The sequence below is a fragment of the Symphodus melops genome (genome assembly GCF_947650265.1).
Source record: "Symphodus melops genome assembly, chromosome: 4".
In the NCBI taxonomy this organism is placed as follows: Eukaryota; Metazoa; Chordata; class Actinopteri; order Labriformes; family Labridae; genus Symphodus; species Symphodus melops.
The window spans coordinates 3567047-3588258 of record NC_136694.1 but is presented as its reverse complement, the minus strand read 5'-3'; the positions used below and the strand labels follow the sequence as shown (position 1 = coordinate 3588258).

The 21212-nt window shown below is 44.4% G+C and overlaps 1 protein-coding gene across 1 annotated transcript; it reads right to left on the bottom strand.

The window, feature by feature from the left end:
• Positions 1-587: 587 nt before the first annotated feature.
• On the bottom strand, positions 588-21212 carry mtmr14 (myotubularin related protein 14). The gene is made up of 19 exons (XM_079342324.1): positions 20367-21212; positions 19434-19582; positions 17690-17798; positions 17083-17158; positions 14352-14412; positions 14001-14123; positions 12561-12634; positions 11912-11982; positions 11749-11823; positions 11044-11110; positions 10478-10563; positions 9594-9670; positions 8183-8219; positions 6531-6601; positions 6294-6352; positions 4029-4158; positions 2921-3097; positions 2530-2742; positions 588-882 (listed from the first exon to the last, which is right to left on the bottom strand). Exons 1-19 carry the CDS (start codon positions 20499-20501, stop codon positions 702-704), a joined length of 1971 nt encoding a protein of 656 aa, XP_079198450.1. The 5' UTR covers positions 20502-21212; the 3' UTR covers positions 588-701.

Sequence of the window (21212 nt, the reverse complement as noted above, 5' to 3'; positions counted from 1 at the left end):
AATGCAGGGACTAACATTTGAGGATGTTTGTTTCACAGAGGACGATACATCCAGGCCTGTTCATTCTGACCTGACCATACACACGCACTGACTCCAATAGATCAAACTTGATCTCATGAGCGACGGCTGCTGAACGGTGTCGTCACACCACGAAGGACTCCTGTCACTGCTTCACTGAGTGAACAGAATCAATCCAAACTAGAGCGCTCCTCTCTGCTGGGATCGATACAGGATAGCAGCACGAAAACAAGAGAGAGAGAGAAAAAAATAAAACTATCACTTCCTGTACATCGGACGGTCGCTGCAAGAAATCTTTCACAATAAAAAAAAAAAGACAAAAGACAAAAGACAAAAAGCTAAAAGGAAGAACGGAGGACTTCTTTATGTTCTGCCTGTGAGAGGTACACGTCTCCACCTTTTACATTTAACGATCCCTTTTTGATACCGCGGCTGAAAGCGTCACCCCTCCTCCGACACATGATGAACTCGTTATTGAAGGCTGAAAGTCCAGAGAAAAGCTGCTGAAGCACAAGAAAAGAATTAATCCGGGCATGTACGATTTCAAAGCAAAATCAAGAAGAGTAAAATAATGCTTCACCCCTGACTTGAACAGAGATGTTTGGCACTTTATTGTACTGAGTCTAGACATGTTGATGGATGGATGGAAGCAGAAGGAAGGGCTGAAGTCACATGCAGCCGTCTCAGACGATGGCGTTGGTGCCCCGGAGGCCCACCCCGCGGGCAAACTGCTCCAGCAGCCCGGTGATGGCACCAGAGGGGCTGGGGGCCGAGGACTTGAGGCCCACGGTGGAGCTGTAGGCTGCCAGGAAGACTTCCCGCACGGCCTCCAGACGGGCCTGACGCTCCGAGGGGAAGGGACACCTGGAGAGCAGACAGGAAGGAGGGGGAGGACGCCACGGGGAACGAGATAAGAAGACAGGAAGAGAAAGGTTAAGGGAGGTAAATCACTCGAGCTTCAAAAGTGTGGTGAAGAAGAGGAGGTGGGCCATGGAAGGGAGAAAAACAGAATGACTCGGATCGACCCCTCAATGTGTCTCCATCTCCCAGGATTAAGACGTAGAGATGTTATTTTGCTTCTCCGGGACCCACAGAAATTAAAATGTCTTCCCTGCGGGGAGCAGAGAGTGGGAGGATGAGTCAGAGGAAGAACCCGGTGGAAAATGCGTCTCCCTTGAGTCTCATCCTGGGCTCTCACTCGGCTCATTGAGGAAGGACAGAGAGGATGCACGCACTCGACACGTCGCACGCTGATGGTCGAGGCTGTTAGACGCCACCGTGTTGCTTCAGGAAACATCGGACTCGCTGCAGCTGGGGATCGAACCCCCGACCTTTCATTTGAGAGACGACCGACTCGACCACTGAGGCACAGCCGCCCTCTATGTCTTATTATTGTGTGATTTTGGAGGCAGTTTTCGACTTCAGTATGACGTCCTGATTCTCCTCAGTGCAGCACCAAACAAACAATCTAACTAAACTGTTTTTATTTCACACGTCGCTGTTTTTGTTGCCAAAAAAAAAAACAGCAACAACAATTATAAAGTAATCTGATCATGGCTCATAGACTTGTTAACCAGGCAGCGGATCCCCAGCTGCTGCACTGCTGCTCAACTAATGGCTTCATGAAAATGACTGTTTGGTGCCTTGTGATTGGCTAAGGTAATAAAAGCTCTGTTTCATGAAGGAGACGCAGATAGAAGAAGGTGTGTGTGTGTGTGTGTGTGTGTGTGTGTGTGTGTGTGTGTGTGTGTGTGTGTGTGTGTGTGTGTGTGTGTGTGTGTGTGTGTGTGTGTGTGTGTGTGTGTGTGTGTGTGTGTGTGTGTGTGTGTGTGTGTGTGTGTGTGTGTGTGTGTGTGTGTGTGTGTGTGTGTGTGTGTGTGTGTGTGTGTGTGTGTGTGTGTGTGTGTGTGTGTGTGTGTGTGTGTGTGTGTGTGTGTGTGTGTGTGTGTGTGTGTGTGTGTGTGTGTGTGTGTGTGTGTGTGTGTGTGTGTGTGTGTGTGTGTGTGTGTGTGTGTGTGTGTGTGTGTGTGTGTGTGTGTGTGTGTGTGTGTGTGTGTGTGTGTGTGTGTGTGTGTGTGTGTGTGTGTGTGTGTGTGTGTGTGTGTGTGTGTGTGTGTGTGTGTGTGTGTGTGTGTGTGTGTGTGTGTGTGTGTGTGTGTGTGTGTGTGTGTGTGTGTGTGTGTGTGTGTGTGTGTGTGTGTGTGTGTGTGTGTGTGTGTGTGTGTGTGTGTGTGTGTGTGTGTGTGTGTGTGTGTGTGTGTGTGTGTGTGTGTGTGTGTGTGTGTGTGTGTGTGTTCAGACTGGATGCAACCAGTGCACTTTTATTGCTGGCAGCTACTCAGGCTCCAGAATCCCCCGAGGAGAGCAGCATGAAAAAGGGTTTTGAGTCGACAGAAAATCCCATTTTATGAAATATTTAGGTAAACTCTAACTCCTCCGACACAGACCTTGTATTACACAGGGGACTGAGTTCCAACAGAAAGCCTGGGTGGGTTGTAGCGTGTTACTTACATTCGTCCACTGGGTCCTTCATCCTGAAAACTGAAGGGCAGGGGCGAGTCGTAAGCGGCGGCGGCGGCGACAGCGGACGAGGTGGAGGAGGCCGAGGCCAGAGGTGGAGGGAAGTGACCGTGGTCATGGATGCTGCCACAACCAGAAACTATCTGCCAACTCCCGTACTCAGTCGAGAGCGAGGACCCTGACCGCGCGTAGTCTGCCGCTAACCTGAGAGAGAGGACGAGACGTCTCATTGGCCGAGGACGAGCTTCACTTCCTCTGAGCTCACTCAGCTAAAGCAGAGACGCTCTCATGCTAAAGCTCTGTGCCTCTGGTCTTCATCGAAAATTTACTGTACTGATGCTAAGTGTGTCTTTAAAAAGAGATGGCGTGCAAAGTCACTCACCTTCTCCCGGGGACAGCCAATGGGCTGCTACCAGTGCGAGTGACGCCATGTTCTGATTGGTTGGAGGATGAGGAGCTGGAAGACCTGGCCTCACTGAGCGGATGGGAGAGGTGCTCTTCCAAAGGGTTCGGTTTATTCCAAACGACCATCTGAGGAGAGGAGGCGGGGCCTTTTCTCCTGAGGAGAGACAGAGGACATCAACATCCACAGAAGAGGAAGAAAGGAGGAGCGTATAACCAGCAGTGATGCTTTATGTACTGGCCCTCTACACACTGCACTGTGAGCTGTCACCTCATGTAAAGGTCTGACCTGTTCATGCTTCTGAGACCACATGAACTGGGAGTCCTTTAGGGCAGAGACTGAAACCAGCAAGTGTTCCTATGGTAACTGTCTCAGGTTGTCTAAATCTACTACTGTGGAGTGATTGATTCATCTCTATAATCATCATACAATTTCTGATTTTTTTTTTTTTTTTTTTTTTTAAATCTGTGTATAAGATGCACTTTGAATTACTTTATTTACATCTAAAGGTGGGCATGCATCTTGCTGTGTTCTACTGAATGTACCGCTGCCGTTAATACACTGACACATGTGCAGTCCCGACCTCCATCACACATCGCACGCGGCCTGTCGTGATTGAAAATATTGCCCATATACGTGCTTCCCTCTGCAAAGCCTGCCTAGGTACATAGAGAGGCAGACCAGGAGGGTGGCGCCACTTTTGAACAGCTTTTCTCCTTCATGAGTTCACGATCCTGCATTTAAAAAAACACGGTGATAAACTGTTTAGTGATTTAACCTTCTGCAGCGCCGGTTTGATTGAAAAGATAACCGGCGGAGGTGACCGTAGGTTGAGAGCTCAACTACCGTACCGCTACAGCAGCGAGAAAGATTGCAGATTGGACATGGTGAACACACTCACAGATGGTAAGAGAAACAGCTGCACAGAAACGGCATGTTGTGGACTTAGCTGGATGAAACGGAAACCCATTTTCCCTTTGAAAGACCCCCCTCAAAAAACAGTCTGCGTCTGATATACCGCTGTGACTTGAAATCAGGATTTCCTGTTAAAAATATTTTTCAGTAAGTATTTGGCTGTGTAACTGACCAGCTGGCCTGGGGTTGGCTGGTGAACAGGTCCACGGTGTCGTTGGTGAGGCTGGAGGCGCCACCCGCCTCCTCGGTGATGAGGGAAAACTCGCTGCTCAGACTGGTCACACTGCCGCGATCCCTGGTCTCTGAAAACCAATCACAGAGCAGAGACGTTAGTTCAGGTTCCAAAGACAGAAGAACATTTTCATTAGCAGACCTCCGACGGCTGACACTCCCACAGCGAGGTGTTTGTTCTGCCCTCACCGTAAACAACAGGACATGGAGCGAGAGAGCTTGAGCCCTTCCAGAGAGGGGGCATGGTCATACAGCTCATTTACATATTTAAAGCTACAGACACAGAAACAGCCTGTTCTGGAGGATCAGAGTGGATTTACAACAACACACTTCACACACGTTTTGAGGAGCTCTGAGACTGATTTAAACTGGTTGAAGAGGAGGAGAAGATGTGACCTTTAGCAAACTGTCGGCCAGGATAGAAGCATGACAAAGTGTTTTCATGACGTTCAGATATGGTCAACTTTGTCTCCAAAACAAGATGGCTACTGTCAAAATGTAAAACTTAAAAACTGTTGTCCTTATATCAAGTGGTGATGTCACAGATTCTGTGTTTGCTTCTTGTAAACAGCTGATCATGTGGCAGTAGAAGTCGTTTTTGGGAGAGAAAAAAAAAAAAAAAAAAAACATATTACAGTTTATTTCACGTTTCTTCTCTCAGCTGTTTTTCACAAATACAATTTCCCATCAACCATGAACATTGGTTGGTTGACTTTCAAGCTGTAACACTGATACTTTAAACCTTCCTCAGGAGTAAAGAAGCCCTTACGAGACAAACTCTGAACATTGCATTATTCCTCTGAGTACAAAATGTGAAAACTTGAGCTCAAAGAAAAAAATCCCTTAGACAGATTTTTCCATCATTCAAGCAGGCAAACAGATAAACCTAAATCAAGGGTAATCTTTTAGGCACTGCTGTGACTAAACTGTGTGTGCATCCTGAATACTGAGTAGTGTTCTCTCACTTCAGGAAAGACTTACAGGATGTAACAGGAATGATAAGAAGCCATTTCCACCTGTGAAATGCATCAGCGTTGACATTAAACGGTACACTGATGGGAATGCCTCAGAGACTCCACTGAAGGTTGAAAGCGTGCACACATCAAGCTCTGTGATGCAACATGTTTTGGATTGAGGCCTTGTAACTCTCTCACGAGATAAAAGTGCTGTGTTATCACGGCCCTGCGTCTCTGTCTCTGCATCACGCAGAGTTGTTCCTCGTTGCATCAGAACAGAAGTGGCAGGCGCTCCCAAAGCTGCTCCGAGTGGAAAAAGACAAAAAAAGATCCAACGAGTCCAACTGAGACATGATGAAACTGACATAACATGATGACCACCAGCGCCATCCAAGGAAATGCAAGTTCTTCCTTATTTTCTGCTCCTCTCATGTATGTTAGCAGACATTAGGAACACCATGGATAATCCTACCTGGGCAACTGTAGTCACATCAGGTGAGGCAGCATTTAGACAGAAACCCTCTTAATCCCATCCTCTAAGTCTGAATGAGACTACGTTCCCGTCATGAGGTGTTTGTCCCGTTAAAGGATGCTCATGAAGGTTTGAGGGTGTTTTTTGTGACGACACAGTGGAAACAGAGCAGTCAGTGGAACTGCCTTCAAGGAATCGAAAGGAGGAGAAGCCTCATGTTGGCTTCACTGTCAGCCCTCGGTGCCACTTCTCTAACGTACCACACCTACGATGTTTTTGCATTTCATAAAAAAAAAGTTTACTTTATGATTGAACGGATGATTTGATCCGTGTTTTTTATTCTGTGTCTTTTTCCTCGTGTGTGACGTGCAGGTGGGGCGGCCTTTTTCTGTTCAATGAGATTTTTCTTTTTTTTTTTAATGTATTTTCCTGATGTCATATCATGTTGCTATGTGACACCACTGAATCTGCACACTCGATCATGTGTTCCCATACTGACCCAAAAACCTGAGCTGGCATGACCCGACCCTCTTGATCAAACTGAAATCGCCGCGCGCTCTGCTCTCTTCTGATTGACTTCTTTACATTAAGAAGAAACACAAGAAGTGAAGCTGCTTATACAGTCACAACCACAGGGTCAGTGGTGACAGTATAACACTTGCACTGCTTTAATAACATATTAATATGCGAGTGTATGAACCATCAAAGGTTTTAGCAGAGGTGTCCTGCATGTGGGCCAGTGCAGAGGGAGGGATGTATGAGGCACAACGTGACTTACTTAACTGGCAGAGGTCTTCCACAGTGAAATCACTGTCTTTGATGTGGGAGTTCTTCCTTCTGAAAGATGAAAATAACACCGGAGTTCAAAAGAAGAGAAAGCCTCCAGACGCTGGGGATTCACAGAGTTACTTCTCGACTGTACGAGCACTACTGTAACGCCAAAGACAACGGGAGCTTCTCCATGATGGTGAATGTGATCGACAGAGAGGAGAGAAGTAAAAGTGAAGGAACGTACCTCTGTTTCTTTACAGCTGAGAACTTCTCTGAGACAATGTGCTTCAAAAAATTGAAGCAAAAAAAGAAAATCTGAGGGGGGGATAAAAAAAACAAAACATGCAAATTAATAAAACACATCAGGCAAAAGAACATTACATTACTTTCTGTCAAACATCCAACCCACATGAGTTCATCACAGGGGCCGTGCGCAGGTGGTGGGTGGTCCCAGAGCTAAATATTTACAAGAACACAACAGCCCTACAGCGACAGCTTTCTGGAGCCAAGTGTGACCCAACAGTGCAGTCAGATAAACAGATCACATCAGGAAGCCTATCTTTATGAAAAGGCTTCGAACAATGTCCACATTTTATCGTCTCATCTTACAATGACACCGCAAAATGCAAAATGTCTTTCTTTAAGTCAAAATCTCAAAAAATCTGAAACAAATGTTTTCCTGCATATTTCCCCTGAAGTCCAGTCCTCATCCAGCTCAGGATCAGGAGGATCCTGATTTATTGGATCAGAGTAATCCTAATCCTATTTAAAGGTTTTCAAAAACAAAACCTGGAAGATATATCCGGATGACAGCAGGATTGGATTACCTGATCTTATCCAACAGTGCTGGCATATATCCTATGATTTGTTTTAGTTTATAATCTTTGGCCGCCGCCCTGAAGGACTACAGCCTCCGTACGCAGAGCACGCAAACTAACCGCTTGGCTACCTGCGCCCAATATATCAATTCTATCAAAGATTCTCAAAAGGAAAGTTGTTACATCTGATTCATTAAATAAAAGCAAACCTTTGTTCATCTACTCCAGCTAAGTATGTTTCACATTCAGTTAAACATTCAGGTAATGTTTAAGTTAAATCCTGGTGTATATATTGTTCTTATATTGTGTACATGTTTAGTGCTCTTCTACTTTGTATTCCATGCTACTGTAACACACAGTGTTAGTAACAAGACAATGTAGCATTGCTACATTGTCTTGTTACTAACACTGTGTGTGTGTTTGATGTCCTGCTGCTGTAACGCCACAACTTCCCAGCTTGGGATCAATAAAGTACATCTATCTATCTATCTATGTTTAGTAATCTCTTTGTGGTTCTTATATTTTATTTTAGAAGAAAAAGAAAAATCAGGAGATTTCTGTGTTTTAGGAAATATTACTCAGCCTTTCTATCTGCTGGATTTCAAGATTGAATTCGACCCAAAAACTTGAATCTTGTTGGATTACTTTGAAACAACCGGACCCACAAGATGTTCTCAGTATAAATGTAATAAAATCATTTTCACACTTGCTTTTGCCCTCAGAAAACACAAACATCGAGGTAATACTGCATCAGGGTTTATTCTAATTTTGTATCTTCCAATATTCCCTTTTCTCTTATTCTGACACAATTTTACTGTCTTCTGAAAAAATGCTGTTTGCTTGTAGCTTTGAACCAAGAGATCATTTAGTTATATCTGTTTAGTTTCATTCATAAAGGTGTCAAAATCTTTTCATCATCTCTGAGGATGAAATCTTTTTTCTTCTTTCTTTTTTTAATTTTCAGCTGGTTTCATCTCAAAGTTGAAAGTTTGGACCGGCTGCTACAACTCAACCCAAACCTCAAAACAAGATCAATCATAGAAAACATTCTTTGAGTATCAGTCAGCGATGAACTCACCTCCTCCCCTTTGGAGAGTCGATCTGGCAGCATGTGACTGAAAAGAGAAGAAGAAGAAGAATGTCCTGTGATATCAGCGTCACACTCCCAACAATCCCAACGAAACAAAGTTCATGAGGACTAGAAGTCACCGTCTTTTAGTCGTCCCTCGTCCTTCTTTCACTGTCCCTGCACTCGTTTCATTTAGACTTTCACTAATGTCAGGAGACATGGTCCGTCACTATGACAACCAGGCCACAAAAATCTTTTCCAAAGTTTATTGTTATTTTTTTCAGGGATTTCTAAGCAGCATGTCAGCAGGACTTTGTGAGAAAAGGTTGTTTTTATTTCTGAAGTGGACCCGGCGTTGCAATTCAGCCCACACACCCACACCCACACACACACACACACACACACACACACACACACACACACACACACACACACACACACAGTGTGTCCATCTTCATCATCGATCGTCAAACACTTCTCTCCTGCTCCAGATGAGATTTTTAAAAAGTGGTCAGAAGATGAATCAAAGTAAAGCTTTTTGTGGATTTGACTCTTCCCCCTCTTATCTGACCTTCACAACGTCACATAAGGTCAAAGTGACGCGCTCGGCTCAGGCTCCAGAATAACTCTGACTTTATCAATGTGGCAGACTAGAATATGGTACATTTCTCCTTTAAGTGTCCATGAGGAGGGATGTGTCCGGATGTTGTTTAAATGTGTCTGCTACAGCTGCTCATTAGTTTGAGCCTTTTCTTATAAAAGAAAGATCAGCTGACCGAGGCGTCTCTCAAAACTCCCCAACCGCCACTGGTTTGACTGGTTAAATCACAGAGGAGTCACAGGTTCCAGTTAGACCTGTCTATTTCATTTGCTGATTGACTACATACACCTTTGCTTAACTATGTGTGTGTGTGTGTGTGTGTGTGTGTGTGTGTGTGTGCGTGCGTGCGTGCGGCCTGTCAATCAAAAAGTTACATTTATTGTTCTGACTCCTCCTTTCTTTGCCTGGTGTGAGTTTGTCCCAGACGTTAACATCATCTTTAGTCCGTTAGGCCTGATTACTAAAGCTCGCCGGCCGTGAAAGTGATTTCTACGAGACAGTCTGGGAACATTAACGAGATGTGTCTGCTGGTTATTCAGAAAGAAAAAAACCCTAAGAGGAGTTGAAGATGTGGAAAGAGAGAGAGAGAGGGTAGATCAAAGAAGTGGTCAGGAGCGTTTGACTTCCCTCGTCTACTCCTGGCCTGCCCACTGCTTCATTAAGCGCTCTCCGTTCAATAATGCATGATGAACAAACACGGCCGATCTCAAACCAGATGGTGGCGAGACGCTGCGAACGCACCTCCGGTGTCAGCGTGAATTCGGACACGATGCAAGTCATGAAATAATGATAGTGGTGATGTAGACGATTATTTCTTACCCGAACAGGAACCAGTCGTAAGCGATGGTGAGATACAGGATCTCCGCTGGCTCCAGGCTGGCGTGCACGGCTCCGTCCTGTTCAGACAAACACACAGTCATCACACATATAATAACGGATAAATAGATATTTTATTGATCCCAAGGGAACTTCAAGGCATTCAGTAGAAGTATAAAAGACATTAATCCCCCTCAACTACATATGTGATAACCTGAAACAAGATTTAGAAGGCCTCCTATGAATAAACAAATTACACATCTAAAAATAGACTCGTACTTATGTACTTATATATATACTAAGAAATGTAAATGACCTGTGCAGGGAAGAAAATATATGTGCCATTCAAAAGAGACCTCAGAACAGCTGTAATTAGGCCTGTGGTGTTTCAGGTGTGTGTGCGTGAAATCCAGCTCCAACATGGAGCGAGCTTTCATATTTATAGCATTACTCACTGAAGCCCTCCGGCTCGCTCAGATCAGCTGATCAGCTGCTCCTGATGGTGCCAAAAACCAAAGACAAGCTCAGAGGGGACCGGGTGTTAAACAGACCTCTTTCCCTTCTTAAGACCCGTCTCGTTGTCTCGGCCTTTGACACCGAGTAAGACGTTGATTTTATTCCTTCTATCTCTTTTACTGTTTTATCTCTACATGTTTTCTGCCTTTTCATTTATTTTTCTATTTCATGTGTAGTTTTTTATCTAATGTGAGCCGGTCTGTATTTTATTTACTCTCCTGTGGTTGTTTTAAAGTGCTGGATTGGAGTGATAGATAAGTGTTAGTCGGCGAGGCTCGAGGTGAACGATACGGTTCAGGATTCGCTGCAACTGAAACTCGGAGGGAGAAGACGGGAGGGAAACCGAGAGAAAAGAAAAGCTGAGAACTTACTGCCCAAAGAGAGAGCCTGAGCAGGGAGACAAACAGAGGCGTCCGATCCCAGCCTGATATGCAGTGCACCAGGAGGCCGCTCTCATCTGAAACAACACAACAACGTCAAGACACCGGAGAACGACCGCGCACTGTGAGTAACGCACACGCTTATAGTGACAGAGTGGTGAATAAAAACACGAGTCATCAGCGGCATGAATCCGCCCGCGCTATAAAACAATACTGATTATTATTCACATATCAGGTAGCCAACAAGTAAGTTCATTTAAAGGTTTTGTTCGGCGTTTGCACAAAAATTTATCCTCGATGAATCAATTCAGTTTTTTCCCCCCAAGCACATTTCAATTAACCCTTTCTTTTCCAAACCAAGATGATAGTTAAGAGTCCAAAGCTAGCGTGAGGTAGAAATGGTCAGAAAATTTCAAAAAAGGTATCAGATTGAGAATCCATGAAAGTACACATAACCTTGTTTAACACCTGGATGTCTACATGAATAAAAAAATAATGTAAACATGTAAACATCCGTCCTCCTGCTTCCACCTCCAGTACGACAAAGTCCCACCTACCATCACTGTTGATGATGTGGAGCAGCAGCTTCAGATAGTTCTGGGTCTGTTCCACCAGGTCCCAGGACTTCACAACACACACAGACACACAAACACACACACACAGAAAAAGATAAATGAGAAGACTATTTGCAGAAGAGAGACATTAAAGGAATCTTTCTTGATTCAGATATCAAAGTGGTCCATAAGGGGGGTTTAAAGGGGACAGCAATGACACGGCGAGGGCTCAAACAAGGACTTGTTAACAGACGTGTTTCTGTTGGCTGCAGAGGCTGATGGAGCTAATGTTAGCCAGGAGGCTCGAGCTAACACTGATCGAATGTGCATCCCATAAACTCATTTATTAAGGATGCAGATTTCTTGTAATTGTTCATAAATAATAAGCAAAGCACTTCTCAGGTTGGACAACAGAGGGCAGTGACACACCACAAATATTTGAGAGAAGAGAGGCTGTTACAGTACGTAGAGCTGAGGGGAGAGGAAAGAAAGAGAGGAGAGAGAAGAGGAAGGAGAAATCGGAGGGGAGAGAGAAGAGAGGAGAGAGAAGAGCAAGGAGAAATAGGAGAGGAGAGAGAAGAGGAGAGGAAGGAAAGGAGAGAGGAAGGAGAGAGAAGAGAGAGGAGAGAAGAAATAGGAGGGGAGAAAGAGGAGAGGAAGGAGAGAAGAGGAGAGAGAGGAGAGGAGAAATAGTAGAGGAGAGGTAACCTGGTATCGAGTCCAGTCAATGTTCAAGTTCTGAGTAAAGCACAAAGGGATTGTCAAAGGAGCATCCACATAGTCCTGCAGGAGGAGACACAGTGAGGTCACATGAGTACAACAGAGACATGAAAGTGGATGAATGTCACAGCAGACATCACTGCGTCTGTACCTGATTCCAGTTGAACACCAGACCCTCCGCTGTGTAGTCTCTGTCTTTGTAGTCTTTAAAAAACTCACACCCTGAAACAGAGAAGAAACACGCTCGTACACTTAAAGACCTTCAAATCAATAAAAATTGTTCTGACTTTATAACTTTTGATTTTCAGCCTCAATAAAACTGAATGTTTTTATTTGATTAAAATGAGGAGACCAAACTCGAAATGATGTATCTTGATTTATCTCTTAAATGAAAGCTCTCCGTTTGGGGCTCGAGAGATGCCAGGGCATTTCCAGAGCACCGCCGAGGTGCCCTTGAGCAAGGCACTGAACTCTCCACAGGTTTGTGTGTGAGTGTATTTCGAGCCGATGTGTGTAAATCTCTGATTGTCTCGGAGGGATTAATAAAGAAAAAAAACACAATCTGTCCAGAAAGTCTGGAGCATCATGTCAGTGAAACCTGAGGTGGATTCTTTTACACTTCCCAGTTTATCTCCCAGTTATCTCTGCAGGTGTAACACTGTTTCTTCATACAGATCTTTGGCATTCCTGCATCGCTGCCTCTTTGTATCACCAACCTTTCCGTTGACTTTTACTGATACCTACATCTCTGTTTGATAGAAGTAAATATCTGTGAGGAGAAAGCCAGGAGCCGAGTTTACCTGGATAAGGCACAGAGAGCAAGGTGAAGTCAGCATAACGTTGGGCCTTGTCCGCCTTCTCAGAGGACGTCACGCTGCAGAGACAAAAGAAGCCGGGTGAGATAAACAACACGAGCATGTGAGCAGGTAAGAGTCCCTGTTTGCTCTCTGTGCTGACGAGAGCCTGAAGTCTGCTTCTGTCGACTGAACAAAGAATTCTTCTTCTACGTAAAAGAAATACAGTCGTGGAAAAGGAACATAGCAGAAAATATACAGAGAGACTTCCAAAACTCCTTCCATGTTCATTGTCACTAAACGTGTTTTGGGTGTCTCCACCAGTTTGGGATTTTTGTGGTCTCGACGTGTCAGCGATGGGTGCGGCTCAGTCAGATGTGTTCGTCACTGGCTCAGAGATATTTTAACTTTGTAGTTGTGACAAAGAAGAAGAGTCAACTCGCAATAATAATCCACATTTCATGTAGAAGAAATGGATGACCTTCAAACTTTGTCCTAAACAAATCCAAGTCATTCAGGTGTTTGACGTTTCATTGCACCCTTCTTAACTGTCTTTCCTGGAGTAAAGCCGCTCTGATCTTAAATGACTGACTTGGTCCTTACAAACATCATGGAGCTGGTAGAGTGGTGTGTTTCCCCTCCTTAAAGCTCCCATATTCTGCCCTTTATGGACTTCATATACATAATTTATGTGATTATGAAAGTATGTTCACAATCACGAATGTTTGAAAAAGTTTCATCAGGGTCCCCATGTGGGCCTAGTCTGATCTGATTGGTCGGCCATTGCGCTCTGTTGTAAGTCGTCAGCCGCTCACATTGGTAATGCTACAATGAGCCAATGGGCTTGGATCAATTTCATTCGGGGGGACGGACTGAACATTACATGCAGCTACTGCTACAGCTGACATGAGGACGTAAGAGAAGACTTTGAATTTGTGCACATAGATGTGACTAATCATTCACAAGAAGCTGGACAACACACTAAAGAGCATATGGAACCAGAAAAGAAGAAGAATATGGGACCTTTAAAGAAACTCTGTACAAACAGACTTATCACAGCTCATCACAGGCTAGTGCAGAGGGAGCCCATTATAAGTGTTTTTTTGTTGGGGCGGGACACTCTTTAATCAGTCGTCTCAGAATCCCTCTTTAGTTCGTTTATCTGTTCAGCCTGCTGATTAGGAAGGAAGATGTGACATTGATGCTTTAAGGTCAAAACAGAGCTGAGTAAAATGAGACTAAATCACAAGACTCGCCACTTTAAACATAATCACAGCCGCTCGGCCTCCTAACTTCATTAACAGCACGATCTGCAGAACTCTAAAGTGAAAGAAATAAAGCGAGCGAGCGAGCAGTCAGACGTCTCTGATGAAGTTTGAGTCCAGTGGAAACAGCGACCTAAATAAGAGCTGGAGTGAGGATGAACCAGTCCGTGCTGTTCCTTACTTCAGGCCAAACTTAACCTTCTTGTTCTCCACCATCAGGTCACAGATGTAGCGAACCGAGAGGTAGCGTAGCAGCTTAATGTCATGACCCCGAACCTTGTCAAAGAGCTGGGAGTCTCCGTTCCTGAGGAGGAGGAGGAGGAGAGGGAGACATTAAAAAGAAAAGATGTGATATGATACAAAAACCCCCCAAACAGAGAGACGCGTCACTTTGATGAGAAGCTGAATTTCAGCCAGAATAATATCACAGCCTCGCTCTCCCGCCTCGCTCCCTGGTGTGAACTATTATTGTCACAAGTAATGAATGTCATGCACCGATGTAGCCAGAAGAGAGAGCGCAGTGTTAGATTACCTGGCAGCACTCTCATCCTCTGGAACCTCCTCAGACTCCGTCCACGTGTCATCAGTGCCCCCTAAAAAAATAAACACAAGTAAACGAAGTTTAACGTCACTGAAACCAGGACGAGTGACAACAACGCTACTTCCTCTTCTGTTGATCCTTACAAGTGAAAAAGACAGATTCAAAACAAGCCACCTGACAGATTCAGAGTTGGGGAAAAAAAACTGAATTCAAATATTTAAAAGCCAACAGTACGAGTGTTTAAATCAAAAACAAGCTTTCAACATTTAAAGCAAACGTTTCCTTCTCAGTGCGTATTTATATGCAGTGTGCACCCAGCCACAAACAGGGCTTCATGTGTTGGTCAGAATAAACTCAGACAGACGGACAGAGTCGATGACACAGCAGGTTTGAGAAGTGACTCACACTCAGCTCCCTCTTCGCTCTCTTGTTGTTGTTGTTGTTGTTGTTGTGAATGATGATACTTTCTGACTACAGCTGTGTCCCGCTCTTATAGACGCTGGATGCACTTACTGTAAGTGCTTTAAGAGGACGATGAGGCCGAATGAATGAAGTTCGTGTAAAAAGCTCCATCAGCGAAACGAGACCACGAGCACGACTTCACCCGCTGACACCTGATTTACTGGAGGTGGGTTAAAAAAACGTTTCAGACAGGCTTCATCTCCCGCCGTGTCCTTTCTCTGCTTTAGTCAGGAAACTAAAAGTGATAAAAAGAGAAGTGAGCACTCCTCCAGGTCTGTGCAGCCTCAGAGAGAGAAGCAGACACACGTGCGTTTAGTGCGATAGAGTCAAATACAGGAACGTGACAGACAAGTCGACGCTTTCTTAAACTGCTAGCGTCTCATATTTCACTTTGCTCCTGTCTCTGCACGTCACCCTCGAAGCCCATTCAATCACAGCGGCCCTCCAGGTACAGATGTTCTGTCCCTGTGCCGTTTGGAAGCAGGTGAAACCGCCACGATCCCGTCTGTCAGCTTCACACCGACACTAAACTCACTCCGAGCTGCCTCTCTTAGTAAGAAACAGAGAGACAAAGAAGATGAAGACAAGTAGAGGTGGGGACAAAAATCCATCGAGATTCTTATCTTCTGAGATTTTAAATCCATTTTCTTTGGCTGATCAGTCACTCCCTGCTAAGAGCTAATGCTAGCTCTTTACCTCCGATTAACGCCAAACGGAGCAGCGAGAAAGTCTCACAGAGGACTGGAGTCGATCCTGAAGTTCATAAACAGACTTTGAATCAAGAATCCAGAATGGATCCAATCGTGAAACGGCCAAAGACTCCCAGGCCTGAAGACGAGCATGTGAGGCTGAAGGCTGTGGCGAACACAACAGACAGCGTTATTTTTTAAGTGTCCAAAGACGGAGCGTTGCGGATGTCCAGAGAGCTGAGACGCTTCAGGTCCAGCTGAATAAATGTTGGTGAAAAGCTAACAGGGTATCCAAAGGAGCGAGTGAGGCTGCAGCTTAGCTTATGACATGGCCTCCATTCAGAAGTGTTAATCACTGATAGGACCAGCATGTCTGATCCACAGACTTTTACAGGTGTCTTAGTGAGTACAGCGTTTTAACAACTCGTATGATGACTGTTAAACGTAGGGTTCAACATCAGCTGATTTTGATCGGTTCATTATGTGACATGAGCAGCCGACAGTTACACGTCGCGCTCGGGGATAAATCAAATGTATCAGTATTTGTGGGAATGAAAAAACAGTTTTTCTCTTTATCTGTCTCAGCTGCTCCCCTTAGCTTTCTGTAATCCCCCCACAGAGTTTTCTCCCCACAGAGCGGCTGATTGGCTCCAGGTATGAGCCATCCAGTCAGGTATTTTATTGAAGTTGTTTTGCCTCGTCGGTACGTTTAGAGATAAGTTCACAGCTCGCACTTTAACCCCCAAAGACGAACTGTCATTAATCCTTGAAGGGAAATCCAGTTTGTTTCTGTTAAATGTTATCAAAAAAAAGAAAAACTTGTTTTCAGTCATTTCTTTGCCACTTACAGTTTTGACTTTTTTTTTTTTGAAGAAAAAAAATTCATGAACAACTTTGAGTAAACTGAGTTTAGTGTGAGACAGATTTCATTTTCAGCTCTGGTTTAATGTTGGGCTCTATTCATTTAATGCTCACATCTCAAACATCTTTCAACTGATACAGAGAAGATGTTTTTTACCAGGCTGACATGTTTACATGGTCAAACAGAAGAGGAAAAAGGCGGAGTCGTGGGAGTCGTGCTCCTAAACAAGTCATGAAACAAACATTGCAATCGGCTAAATTCTTATTTCAAACATCAGTATCAGCCCTGAATATCTAAACTACAATACTCAGACGAGAGCGTCACAAAAACAGCATCAATCTTTAAAATAAAAACCAATCAGAGCTGCTGCGTTTGTTACTTCAAAAACTAAAAACAAAGTTTACATGAGACTGTAATCATCAATATATCAGAGACGTTTGATTTCAGCGTGAGTCAACATGTTCCCTTCATGGTCATTTTCCTCTTGATGTTTCCACCTCGCTCGAACAGGAACAGGATGTTCTCAGAGGAAAGGCTGACAGCTGTCTGACAACCGCTGCAACTACTCACAGGTCAGAGAGCACACATGCTACTGAGTCTTCTGTGGAAAATAAGAAGGCCACAACTTCCCTGTAAAGGCTAATTTAAACTCTAATGTGTGTGTGTGTGTGTGTGTGTGTGTGTGTGTGTGTGTGCGTGTGTGTGTTACCTGAGAAGATGTAGTTGTATCCTGTGCGTCCGTACAGCTCTCCCCACCCCGCCAGAGTGGACGACCGGCAAATATGCTGCGAAGGTGGAGGAAGAGGATAAATCACAAGACGGCTTTATTCGACTGTTAACGGCAGGATCCTTCTGCCACCTGCTGAGCTTTTACAAACAGTTAAAGGGGAAGCGGCGACGACAGAGAATCTGCTGGTTTCGTTCTTAAAAGCCACGACTACTGTCCTGGTTTCTGTGGGTTTCAATACACGATGCAATGACGCGTCAGTGGTTGAAAACTTCAGAATAAATTTACCTCACAGGAAGAGAAACTGCTTATTTTGATGTAAAAAAAAAAAGATAATTTTAAGCATATTTAACACAGGATTCAAAGCGGGAACATGTATCCGTCATTTCATGGAGGATTAAAGTTTATGAGGATTTCTAACTAAACACCATCAACACTGATTCACACTGTGTGAACCCACCACATGGCGGTGTCACCGGTCAGACCTGAAACACGACGTCTGGAAACGTGTGAGATTATACACAGAGGGGGAGTTGAATGTAAAGGGATGTGAAACGTGGAGCAGAGGGTTGCAGCTGAGCAGCAGTACCTTGCCATTGTAGAGGATGACGGGACAGGCGAACCTCCCTCTGCAGCGAGCCAGCTTACTCCTGTTCACCAGATCCTGCAGCTTACTGATCTGCACCGTGCTCTCGAACCTGCAACCACAGGGCACCACGCCTTCAATCAACCAGTGCATTCAAACATTTCAATCATGACAGAGAGAGAAAATGCACGCTGTAGGATGACCAGGACCAAGACCCACAAGTCCTCCTGATAAATCCCTGATCTCCTCAGATGTCAGTTAGGACGGATATACAGACTTTGTTTAGCAACAACACGTGACGATTGTTTCACATTCAACAAAATATCTGCAAATAACTTGAATGGCAGTTTTTTTATTTTGGTTTATGTGTAACAGAGTTCAAATATACTTCATTTTTTAGTTCAGTTTATAATAAATATTTGAGATTTAATTTATCATTTGTGTGTTTGTGACCTTTATCTTAATGAGTCATGTGTAGAAGAACTTTGTTTCCTTTGGGAGTTACTCTTTTTGTGCACCTGCGGCTTCTGTACCTCCTGAGCTTCCGTAGCTCCCCCCGTCTGTCCCTCACACTGCAGAGGTGCAGATGTCCAGAAGACAAATTATTTGTGTTTCGTCTTCTGCAGAAAATAAAGAGCTGAACAACAAAAGCTATATCCCGTCCTTCATTGCCTCGACCACATCTGTTACATATGCACGTTGACAGCGGCTGCTCACAGGAGCTGGGGTTCTTAAGTTGAGCTTCATATGCACCATGCTGAGAGCAGCTATGATTCTTGATGTTCGGGAAGAGAGCGTTTAGTCTTTGCTGCTCCCTCGGCACAAAACTTTCTCTGAAATGACTTGAAACTGAAGTCTTTAAAAGACAAAAACCACAAGACCACTGGACAGTGCCTGGTTGTGTTTCTGAATTGGAATCTGTGATCACGACTCAGCACTTTATCGGCGAGCCAATTTGCACATAGTGACGGCCGTCTGCTCGGGATTTATTGTTTGTAAACTTCTTAATCATGGAGTGCTGCTGCCCTCTCGGCCGGGTCGTCCTTCTGAAAGAGATCTCAAAGGGTTAATGACCTGTTTTTGTGCCTCTCAGTATCATATCTGGGTATAAAAACCCTTTAGTGATTGGTGCTGACAGCAACACTTCCTGACATTGAGGGTTTGGAAAAAAGATTTCTTTAAGTTCTGAATTGATCTGGATCAGTGAGATTTATCCCAGCTCCTGGCTCCAGAGAAGGGTGGCCTTTGTTTGACCAGACAGAACGAATAAAATTGCCAAGAAACCTTTTTGTAAATGTGTGCATTGTTTCCTGATCTCCGTTGCTGCAATGAATAACTGAAATGAAATTTTCCAAAATGTGCAGCAGGAAAACTTTTCCTGCAGAGATGTGGGGTTTGTTGCGACAATATCTTTGTGTTCAAATGTTGACAAAGAAGTAAAACGGTTAAAGGGGAATCTTCCATTTTAGTGGAAAATAACTGATCAACATCTGCAGCGATAATAAGGATTTATTGAATCACAGAGAATATTCTATTTTTTGATGCAATGTGACATCATGTGACAGAAGAGTCACAGTGTGTTCAGAGGGGCTGGAGGTCGGGGGCTGATCTTTGCTCCCTGCACTACGGTAAGGCGATGTGCAAGATTAGAGGAGTGACAAAAAAACAAACAGGAGAGCAATTGGTAACTGAGTGGTCTGGACTTTGAATCGGAAAACGATGGGCCAACTGAGCAGGGGGGACGTACCGGTCTCTCTCGACATCCGTGCATTCGTACTCCAGGAAAACTATCTGCCGGGGATAATGACCACACACTTCTCCATTGGCGTTGTGGATGATACTGTACTTGTAGTCTCTTGCAAATAACTCCAAACAACGCTTCTCTATCGCCTCCGTCTGAGGAGAAACACAAACAAACAAAGGATGCAAGATTAGATCTCAATTACAACCGATATTGTAACTAATAATTCCTCAAATTCCCTCAAAATCTTTAAGTTACTGGCTCTTAAACAATTTTTGTGATGCATTTTTTTTTCACATTTATATATTAATCTAATTTAATTTAGCACTGTGTGACGTTTCTTCTGCTATCCTGCTTTGCTTCTGTAACACAATAAATTTAAATAAAGACACCCATATCTAGATGTAAAGTGGAACATCCAGCACAGTTTAGTATTCTTGTTCTCTGTAATTAGCTCTTGTCTTGAATGACACATTCATTTAAAATCTGTTGATTTAATGTATTTTTGTAGAATCAGCATCACTGTGTAAATGATACAATTTAATGTGCATCGGTATTAATGAAGATAAATTAAAATAAACTGCTTTTTAGGGTTGTCCGGTGACTGCTGTGAAGATGAGTGGAGGCCATCAGGGCAGAACAGGAGTTCCACCTGCAGCATGACCATGCATCAAAACAAACCCTGCTCCATGACAGACATCTGTGTCTGTACATAATATTTTAAAATGAGAAAAACTGAGAGCAGCTTGAAGGGTCAGTTATAAGCCGAACTGTGCACTGGTAATTACAGATATTTAATTAGTCATATATCACTACGTTTAGCTTGTGTTGTTTTGGTTGGGATTGAACGTCCTCGATTCTGTAAAGAAGTTTGGTTGATCAGTCTTTCAAGCTATAAAAAGCAGACTTTTAAGTATTTAATTAAGGACAGAAACTTACCCGTGGAGTGAATTCCTTCGCTCTGTACTGCATCTTCGAAAACAAATCTATCAAATCCATTATTTCCTCGCTCTTTCTGACCGAAGGCGCGGTGGCCGTGAAGCCGCCGGCCATGGAGGGGGACCCGGCCATCATAATGCCTCGACCCGCGGTGGTGGCCTCTAGTCGAACTCGACCTCCTTCAAACACCGCAGAGCCTTGTCCTTGGGAACGGGAGGACCGACCAGGCCATCCTCTCCCAGCCAGCTTCTTCCTGACTGCCCGTTTGAGGGGGCCGGAGCCGGGGACTCCTCTTGAATTCAGGGCACCGGCGAGCTGCTCCACTCTCCGAACACAAGCCGTCAGCCAGCCCGCACAGACGGCCACTCACCCCGCGGCGGCTACTGCTGCTGTCGGAGTTAGCACCACTAGCTAACAGGCTAATTCTACTTCCCAAGCGTAGGTTTCGTATCTTCAATCACTCAAACTCTTCGTATACTTATTGCAGACGATTTTATACCTTCTGTTTTTCTCCACATCGCAGCTATTTGTTCCAACCAGAGATAGCTAGCCCGACCCAACTCCAGTCGGCTGGAGTCAGGAAATCCCGAGGATCCTTCCCGGCCTGCTCACGTTTCCCCAATGTCACGTCTTCATGTCTCCTTAGTAACCATATCCATGACGATAAACTGATAAAAGTGATTCAATAGCCGAGTCTTTGGCTGCAGGATCTCAGTCTTGCCTATGTTTTCCTGGATATAAACCCCAGCAGCTCCAGAGTGGTGTTGCAATCTGTGTACTACAGTCTGAAGGTACAACAGGCGGTAAACAGGAAGCTGACATGACCACGTGACTGACATCTCCCCC